The sequence below is a fragment of the Chiloscyllium plagiosum genome, chromosome 43 (genome assembly GCF_004010195.1).
Source record: "Chiloscyllium plagiosum isolate BGI_BamShark_2017 chromosome 43, ASM401019v2, whole genome shotgun sequence".
Lineage (NCBI taxonomy): Eukaryota > Metazoa > Chordata > Chondrichthyes > Orectolobiformes > Hemiscylliidae > Chiloscyllium > Chiloscyllium plagiosum.
Genome location: NC_057752.1, coordinates 12,763,638 through 12,773,181, shown reverse-complemented (window position 1 = coordinate 12,773,181; position 9,544 = coordinate 12,763,638). Strand labels below are relative to the sequence as shown.

General features: G+C 57.5%; 1 protein-coding gene across 1 annotated transcript in view; it reads right to left on the bottom strand.

Annotated features, from left to right (window-relative positions):
* Positions 1–4,324: 4,324 nt before the first annotated feature.
* Positions 4,325–9,544, bottom strand: part of tp53 (tumor protein p53) — a 6,377-nt gene continuing 1,157 nt past the window's right edge. The window contains exons 3-8 of the mRNA XM_043682069.1: positions 9,204–9,437; positions 7,378–7,564; positions 6,370–6,482; positions 5,536–5,645; positions 4,745–4,884; positions 4,325–4,633 (exon numbers count right to left, since the gene is read on the bottom strand). Of these exons, the coding sequence (XP_043538004.1) occupies positions 4,401–4,633; positions 4,745–4,884; positions 5,536–5,645; positions 6,370–6,482; positions 7,378–7,564; positions 9,204–9,437 (1,017 nt within the window). The 3' untranslated portion in view covers positions 4,325–4,400. The remainder of the gene's footprint in view (positions 4,634–4,744; positions 4,885–5,535; positions 5,646–6,369; positions 6,483–7,377; positions 7,565–9,203; positions 9,438–9,544) is intronic.

Sequence of the window (9,544 nt, the reverse complement as noted above, 5' to 3'; positions counted from 1 at the left end):
GGGGGAGAGAGGGTATTGACTGGGGGATCCCAGGGAGAGAGAGGGTATTGACGGGGGGATCCCGGGGGAGAGAGAGAGTATTGACGGGGATCCCAGGGGGAGAGAGGGTATTGACGGGAGTATCCCGGGGGAGAGAGAGAGAGTATTGACGGGGATCCCAGGGGGAGAGAGGGTATTGACTGGGGGATCCCAGGGGGAGAGAGGGTATTGACGGGGGGATCCCGGGGGAGAGAGAGAGTATTGACGGGGATCCCAGGGGGAGAGAGGGTATTGACTGGGGGATCCCAGGGGGAGAGAGGGTATTGACGGGGGGATCCCGGGGGAGAGAGAGAGTATTGACGGGGATCCCAGGGGGAGAGAGGGTATTGACTGGGGGATCCCAGGGGGAGAGAGGGTATTGACGGGGGGATCCCGGGGGAGAGAGAGAGTATTGACGGGGATCCCAGGGGGAGAGAGGGTATTGACGGGAGGGGATCCCAGGGGGAGAGAGGGTATTGACTGGGGGATCCCAGGGGGAGAGAGGGTATTGACGGGGGGATCCCGGGGGAGAGAGAGAGTATTGACGGGGGATCCCAGGGAGAGAGAGGGTATTGACTGGGAGGATGCTGGGGAAGAGAGAGAGCACTCTGTGTATCCCAGACAGTGAGTGTTCTGAGACGGGGTGAGTTTTAGTGAAACATTCTGTTGTTCAGAACAAACAGGCAGCACTCAAACAGAAAATCCATTCTCTTTTATTTGCTCAATATAAAAATTAGCTCGATAGCAAGGAAGAGAGAGAAGACTGGCTGATCTCAGCCGAGGGTTGGTTACTGGTGGGAGATACGAGGAATCCAGGACTGAGCAGTGGGAAACACAGTACCCCAAGGCAAGCTCTCGGGTAATTCCTTCCCCAGTCAAATAGCAGCCCCTTAAGCGCCGTCTCCCGAATGGAATGAAACAGCGGATTTTAGTGTTCACTGAGAAACTTGCAGTTGTTGATCATGTCTGATCAAACGTCCCCAGCCTGAGAACCATTAGCTGCTAAAGGTAAACTCAAACCTGACAGGTGTAATAGCGAGATCTGTGCGGGAGTGAGCTGGGATGTAGGGGGGCCTGGACACTGACAAACACTGACAAACCACCAACAGCACCAGCAGGTCAGGGGTGCTGTTGCAAACTGGCCACATTCAGATGTTCAGCCGACATCAAGTGGAGGATGGGTTGGGAAAGGGATAACATTTCACTCCATTGACTGTGGTGCGGGTGGTTACACTGAAACAGCATTTACACCAAGTCAGTAGGGACTCCTGTGTTTGTGACAAACTATCAGCACAAACACAACAGAGTCTCAGAGTCTGTCCCCACCATCACTGGGTGCAACAGTTTGGAACCGAGGAACAGGGAGACAGTCAGAAAACTCAGTATGTTTTTACTGTGTGATCATTGAGCCTCACCTCACTGGGTTTGGGAGGGGGTGGGGTAACAGATGTCCCAAACAGAGACATACAGAGAGTGAGAGAGAGAGAAGGCAGAGAGAGAAATGGGGACAGAGACATGGAAAAGCACACTGTAAAACAAGGGAGATGGTCATGAGGACCTGCAAATACACAGGGCCTGCTACACATACAGACAGCTCACAGTCCCTAGGGCCAATGTTCTCAGCTCACTTTAATTTATTTTCCATGACCCATTCGGTGGACCGCACGGTCCCTTTAAGACTTAAAGGGGAACCAAGGGTCTTGTGTTGGTAGCCCAGTGAGCCACATGGAATGTTCTAGATTGCTCCGCCCTGCTCCCTCCCCAACACTGAGAGGGTGAGGGGTCCTGCCCCATATAACAGGGAACAGATCGGCCAAGTGGGCTGTGCCCAATCCCGGTTGATGGTTCCTGTGGGGTGGGGTGGGGGCATGAAGGATCGGGATATGGGGGGGGGAAAAAGAGAGTGAGCGCGCACAGATGGAGACTGAGCTGCCCAGGGGGATGCAGAGAGATACATTCCCGGCAGTGATTGTGGAACTGGGTCAGCATGCGAAAACCAGAGCCTGACTCTGGTCAGTGATCGTCACACCTTGAGGCCCAGTAAGGATTAAAAAGCAGGTTTGGCAGTTTCTTTAATGAGAATGGAGGGAGATGGGAGAGCTCGGGGGGTGCCCCTGGGAGTGTGCACACTGAGCTGCATCAATCAGAATCCCTCTCATCCTTCACCAACAGCTTCTTCCCTTTCTTGATCTCCGGCCCGTCCTTGTCCTGAGCTGCCTTCAGCCGACTGTGAAGAGATGGACAGTCCCATTAGACAGTGCTGGTCTCCACAAGCAGACTCTTAGTACAGTACACCGACTCTGTCCTTCACAGCTTAGATCAGCAGCCGCCAGGCGAACAGACACACACACACCAACACACACACACTCACGCACACTCAAACAGAGAAGCCCCCAGCCCTACAGAGACACACTGCAGCACCAGCCCAACAGACACAGCAGCCAACCTCGATGGGCAGAATGGCCACAGCTATTCAAACACAGTAGATAACACCCATTTCTGCTCCTCTTTTAACTTTCAATCCTTAACCCGAGACAGGGTGGAACAGAGGTAAACATTTTCAGCACTGACCCTCCGACAGTGCGGCGCTCCCTCAGCACTGACCCTCCGACAGCGCCCACTCCCTCAGCACTGACCCTCCGACAGTGCGGCACTCCCTCAGCACTGACCCTCCGACAGTGCCCACTCCCTCAGCACTGACCTTCCAGAGAGAGAGGCGGAGAGAGAGAGAGAGAGGCGGAGAGAGAGAGAGAGAGGCGGAGAGAGAGAGAGAGAGGCGGAGAGAGAGAGAGAGAGGCGGAGAGAGAGAGAGAGAGGCGGAGAGAGAGAGAGAGAGGCGGAGAGAGAGAGAGAGAGGCGGAGAGAGAGAGAGAGAGGCGGAGAGAGAGAGAGAGAGGCGGAGAGAGAGAGAGAGAGGCGGAGAGAGAGAGAGAGAGGCGGAGAGAGAGAGAGAGAGGCGGAGAGAGAGAGAGAGAGGCGGAGAGAGAGAGAGAGAGGCGGAGAGAGAGAGAGAGAGGCGGAGAGAGAGAGAGAGAGGCGGAGAGAGAGAGAGAGAGGCGGAGAGAGAGAGAGAGAGGCGGAGAGAGAGAGAGAGAGGCGGAGAGAGAGAGAGAGAGGCGGAGAGAGAGAGAGAGAGGCGGAGAGAGAGAGAGAGAGGCGGAGAGAGAGAGAGAGAGGCGGAGAGAGAGAGAGAGAGGCGGAGAGAGAGAGAGAGAGGCGGAGAGAGAGAGAGAGAGGCGGAGAGAGAGAGAGAGAGGCGGAGAGAGAGAGAGAGAGGCGGAGAGAGAGAGAGAGAGGCGGAGAGAGAGAGAGAGAGGCGGAGAGAGAGAGAGAGAGGCGGAGAGAGAGAGAGAGAGGCGGAGAGAGAGAGAGAGAGGCGGAGAGAGAGAGAGAGAGGCGGAGAGAGAGAGAGAGAGGCGGAGAGAGAGAGAGAGAGGCGGAGAGAGAGAGAGAGAGGCGGAGAGAGAGAGAGAGAGGCGGAGAGAGAGAGAGAGAGGCGGAGAGAGAGAGAGAGAGGCGGAGAGAGAGAGAGAGAGGCGGAGAGAGAGAGAGAGAGGCGGAGAGAGAGAGAGAGAGGCGGAGAGAGAGAGAGAGAGGCGGAGAGAGAGAGAGAGAGGCGGAGAGAGAGAGAGAGAGGCGGAGAGAGAGAGAGAGAGGCGGAGAGAGAGAGAGAGAGGCGGAGAGAGAGAGAGAGAGGCGGAGAGAGAGAGAGAGAGGCGGAGAGAGAGAGAGAGAGGCGGAGAGAGAGAGAGAGAGGCGGAGAGAGAGAGAGAGAGGCGGAGAGAGAGAGAGAGAGGCGGAGAGAGAGAGAGAGAGGCGGAGAGAGAGAGAGAGAGGCGGAGAGAGAGAGAGAGAGGCGGAGAGAGAGAGAGAGAGGCGGAGAGAGAGAGAGAGAGGCGGAGAGAGAGAGAGAGAGGCGGAGAGAGAGAGAGAGAGGCGGAGAGAGAGAGAGAGAGGCGGAGAGAGAGATAGAGAGAAAGACAGAAGCACAGAGAGAGAGAGAGAGGTAAAGTGCGAGGCGAGGGGGTGGAGGAGGAGGAGGGGGGTTACAGTGAATGATCCACATTGCCACAGCTTGCTGTGTTAGTGGATTCCTGACACTTCACGGAGGAAACAGTTTCCCTCCAGAGACCGTGTCAAACCCCTCGATCCGATCAGACCCGACCTGAATCGTGCAGGGACTGTGCAAATCTACCTTCTGAGCCCTCTGGCTCAAATCCAGGGTGGCACTCGGTGACATTTAAACTCCATAAATACAAAGCTGGAATTAAAAACCTCACCTTAGTGACGCTGATTAACTATTGCCAATTGTTCGGAGAACTGGGCCGTTTCACAAATCTCCCTTCGGGTGGGCAAATTGGTCTTCCTTACCCCAGCCTGACCTACACGGGACTCCAGGCCAATAGTGACTGGGCTGCCTCTGACCTGCCCCGGGAAATAGCTGAGGGGGCAGTTGAAGGCAGCAGGAGATGGGCTTGCCTCTGACCGAGAGATGATGTCCCAGTGGGAGAGCCTCCATCGTGCCTTACCTGCAGAGTGAAGACTTCATCGTCCAGCAGTACTTTCTTCTTCTTGGTCTGTGGCAATGTGGTTCCACGTGAGACCTCCACAAGGGCTGGGGTTGGGGAGGGGAAATGAGAGAGGGTAACAGTCAGACTGAGGCTGACTCCTGCCCCACAGCGCACCCCTGGCTTCCCTCCCCTCCCGACCCTGGGGTAATACTCACAGCGTTTGCTCCCATTGCTGCCCGGTTTCACAGCCAGGCTGTCCTGTTGCCGCTTCAGGTTCTCCTCCTCGGTTTTCCGATCACGGCCCGGACACGCGCACACTCGCACCTCGAAACATCTCCGGCCAAGAAGTACGCCACTGTCCGCGCGCGCACACAGACAGACAGACAGACAGAGGGAGACAGGGGACAGAGACAAGGAAAGGCAGTCAGACTCTGGGGCAGGGAGACAGAGTGGCAGACTGTCGCCTTGGGCTGCGAGCAGCCAGAAACCCCCTGATCCACTTCCAACTGAGAGATTGCAGATCCACCCAAGGCCATGAGTGGGCCCAATGCCTCTCACCCCTCCGACAGTGCGACGCTCCCTCAGCGCTGACCCTCCGACAGTGCGACGCTCCTTCAGCGCTGACCCTCTGACAGTGCGGCGCTCCCTCAGCGCTGACCCTCCGACAGTGCGACGCTCCCTCAGCGCTGACCCTCCGACAGTGCGACGCTCCCTCAGCGCTGGCCCTCCGACAACGCGGCGCTCACTCAGCGCTGGCCCTCCGACAGCGCGGCGCTCCCTCAGCGCTGGCCCTCCGACAACGCGGCGCTCACTCAGCGCTGACCCTCCGACAGTGCGGTGCTCCCTCAGCGCTGGCCCTCCGACAACGCGGCGCTCACTCAGTGCTGGCCCTCCGACAACGCGGTGCTCCCTCAGTGCTGACCCTCCGACAGTGCGCGCACCCTCAGCGCTGACCCTGCCCTGACCGGGGACTGATGCCGCCCCGGTTACTGTAACTGACACTCACTCAGGGCTCTCCAGGGTGAGGATGGAGAGAATGGGCCTCCTATTCATGCCTCCCATGCAGCTGCTGTTACACATGTAGTTATAGAGAACAGTGGTACAGTCAGAGCCCACCTGGGGGAGGGGAAGAGAGCCCAGTGTCAGTGATCCTTATCAATCCCACACACAGACCCAGAGGCAGCCTGTTCCCCCCGCCTCCCCAGCAGCTCCCCACCCCCACGACCTCCCTGCCCCTCAAAGCGCTGACCTGCACTCCTCGAGTTAGACGGTGACCTCAGTCTCCCTCTACAGAAGCAGCAACAGACCATTCGGCCCATCTCGCCTGCATCTCTCCCCTCCCCATACTGTCCCAACACTGGTCTCCACCCTCCAGCCTGCTACCCCTGCCCGCGATTCTCTCCCTGCCACCTCCCCCAAACCCTGAGAGGGGACAATATCTGTGGAGCTGAGCCTCTGTGATGGAGCCTGAAAGACCTTGGGGTGGTGGGGAGGGAGGGGGATTTCCAATACTCTGAGCAGCAACGTCCCTCTCCCCTGTCTCCGAATGATGGGCCCAATAACCCCCGAGAGTGTGCCCGGGCCCTTCCCTCCCTCAGCACCTGCCCATCTCAACCAAGTCGCCTTCACAGAGTTAAATCTGAACTTGGGGGGGGGGGGGGGGGTGGGTGTGTGGGGGTGGGGAGGAAGAGAACATCAGCTCCTCACAGGACACTCCCCACCCTGCTCCCCCCCCTCCCTAATCCAGCCAGCCGTCACTGTCAGCCTGGTCCTCTCGAGCCGGAGTGGGCACCATGCCCAGACCCACACCATGCACCCCCTACCCCCTCTTCCCCATTACCTGTGGAACTTCGTACGGCACGATGACGCTCTGTCGTTTGGTTTCTGAATCCTCGGCGTACCGTGCCTGGCTATTGGCCTCGACCCGGATCAGGTGACTGGGAGGGGCGGGGCCTGTGGCCATCGAGACAGAACGAGACGCTCGTGAGTCAGTCCCCATGCCTCTTCTGACCCCCCTCCCCACCCCCGGGAGCCCACAGCAGTCTGACTCGACCAAGAGGGCTGGCGCAGGCTGGAAGGCTTGGTGTGAGTGGCCTCTTGCCGTGCGGTCGTGACTCCAACTCCTGGCGAGGGAGTGAAATCATTCTCTCAAATCGACCCAAAGTGAGCCACTCATTTCATCCATTGGCTATTGGCTCACAGGGTTGCATTGTGGGAGATCTCTGCCATTGTTTCCGCCATTGGCTATTGGCTCACAGGGTTGCATTGTGGGAGATCTCTGCCTCCGAACCACTTGAGCAGACTCCCAGCAGTCTCTCCTTACATGCGAACTCAGTCCTCGATCAAATAACCCAGCTTTGCGTTTGGAGGAACAGAAACCTGACCAGGGCCAGCGCCAAAGTGGCCCTTCAAATCAAATCCCCAGAAAGAGAAAATTCACGCAGTTCACAACATTATTTCTGGGAAAACCAAATGAAAACGCCAAGTGGAAAACCAGACGTGATCTGATTAATCAGATTGTTGGGGAAAACAAAACAGTCTGCCTCACTCAAGGAGGGAAATCTGCCGTCCTTATCCTCTCTGACCCTACGCGTGACTCCAGACTACCAGCCCAATGTGGTTAACTGTGAACAGCCTTCTGAAATAACCCAGCGAGACACCCAGTCTAACACACAGCCCCCACTCGTAAGTAATCGCTCTAAATTCTGCTTTTCAATAATATTCCCATTGTCCGAAGAACCCCGCAGACAGCCGAGGTGGGCAAAGGGATTCCCAATATCCGGCAGGCGGCTCCCCCCCTCAGCCACCCCACCCCCGAGGATGGTAGTGAGGAAGGCCTGACTCTCACCATCATCATTCTCCGAGTTGCGTTCATGGTGCGGGCACCGTCTCACCACTTCAGCCACATGCTCCGGCTTCTTATAGACGGCAGTGGCACGGAGCAGAGTCCCTGGGGGTGGCACCGAGTCCACACGAACCTGGATCGGGCAGGTCTTGGCCAGTTGGCAGAACAGCTTGTTCAGGATGGGGGAGTACTGCACAAAGAGGGGGAGAGAGAGAGAGAGAGAGACGGTCAATGACAAGTCAATTCAACTCTGCTTCACTCAAACTCACCCGAGACCAGGGGCCAAACCCAGGCCAGAAAAGGCCATGGCTTCCGATATCGCCAACTTCCAAACTCTCTCACATCCAAATCCGACACAGCTCAAAGGGTCCAGGCGTGGCTGCAATGTACCCGTACCTGAACCACCCATGCCAGCAGCCAATAGAAGACAGGCTCAACACTTGGTGAAGGGAGTGACGCACTGTGGGAGTGGGCACTGTCGGAGGGTCAGTGCTGAGGGAGTGGGCACTGTCGGAGGGTCAGTGCTGAGGGAGGGCCGCACTGTCAGAGGGTCAGTGCTGAGGGAACGCCGCAGTGTCATTGCTGAGGGAGCGCCGCACTGTCGGAGGGTCAGCGCTGAGGGAGTACCGCACTGTCGGAGGGTCAGCGCTGAGAGAGCGCCGCACTGTCAGAGGGTCAGCGCTGAGTCAATCTATCCCAGAACAGGAAGAAGATTAATAATCTCCTGTTTATGAAGTTAAACCCAACCTTCACTCTGTTCCTTCACTGTCTGTCGGGAGTTGGGAGTTGACAATGAACAGATTCCTGTTAATGTTTAACAGCTCAATGGGAACTGCCACATCAGCGTGCGAACAGTCCCATTTCTCACGGACTGTCACAGAATGCTGTCCCAGCCCTACTCCCCACTCAGCTCAGAACAGGCTGCTCCCTCCAGCTGTAGGTACAAAGGGTGGTGCAGCCCAGCCCCTCTGCTCCGAGGTCGGAAGAGTACACAGGGCTCCCCCTCAGTGCGGTCGGAGGGTCAGTGTAGCGCTGAACGTGACTGACCTTGGTCCAGGGGAGAGAGTGGCTCTGGTTGTCTCTGTGGTGCCGCTCCTCCCTGGGGGTGCTGTCCACTGTGAGGCGAGGTACATCGCAGACTGACCCTGAGCTGAGAGCTGGAGAGAGCAGGTCTCCACCAGGAACCAACATGGTCGCGTCAAGGTGAGAAATGGCAGCTTCCACCTCCCTCGCACGTGCACACACAGACACAGACACAGACACAGAGACAGAGAGACAGGAGCCACACAGCAAGCTTCTCAAGTCTGGTTACTCCAGTGGGTGGAGTCTCTGAGGCTGCAGCTAACAGCTAAAACATGCCCAGTCATGTTCCACCAGAGAGTTTCAACTCCCCCTCCCTCCCTCCCTCCCTCCCACTCCCTCTCCCAGTCTCTGGTGAGTTGGTGCAGACAAACTGACAGCAATCCCAGAGGTTCCAGCACAGGACAGTAATCTGAAACCGGATAATGGATCCAGGCCAATTAAACAAAAGGTAAATCCTGATTTCCGGTTGATCTATGGATCAGATCTCCCAGTATTGGACCGAGGGCTCAGGATTCTAACAGCGCGGCGCTCCCTCAGCGCTGACCCTCCGACAGTGCGGCGCTCCCTCAGCGCTGACCCTCCCTCTATGTTGCATGGACAGGTCAGTAGATGTCGTTGGAGGGGGTGCCTGTTGGCATGGAGCTGGGTCTGGGGAAACGGATGTGCCCTGTGGCCGGGGGGACATTAAGAGTACCGTGTATTAGAGCAGCTGAGGCAGATCGGATGGGAATGAGGGGGTTCCTCACCGTACATGTGACAGACTTGGCAGTGCTGAACTGCTGGAACTGCAGCTGGAACTGGTGAGGGCCCGGATAGTCGTCTGTGGCCAGGACTGAGTTGGTGGGCATTCGCGGCAGGTTTGACACTGGCGCAGCCTGGGAGGAGCTCGGCAGTGGGAGCGACATCTCTGGAATGGGAGCACCATCGCTGCTCCCCACACCCAGCTCGTCCATCTGGAGGTCCAGGTCAGTGAGCACCGACTGCAGGAATGAAACGGCAGACTGTCAGAACGCCTCAGCAACCCCCGACCCCTCACCCCCACAACTGTCCCCACACCCACTCCCAACCCCCCCCCCGCACTCCCGCC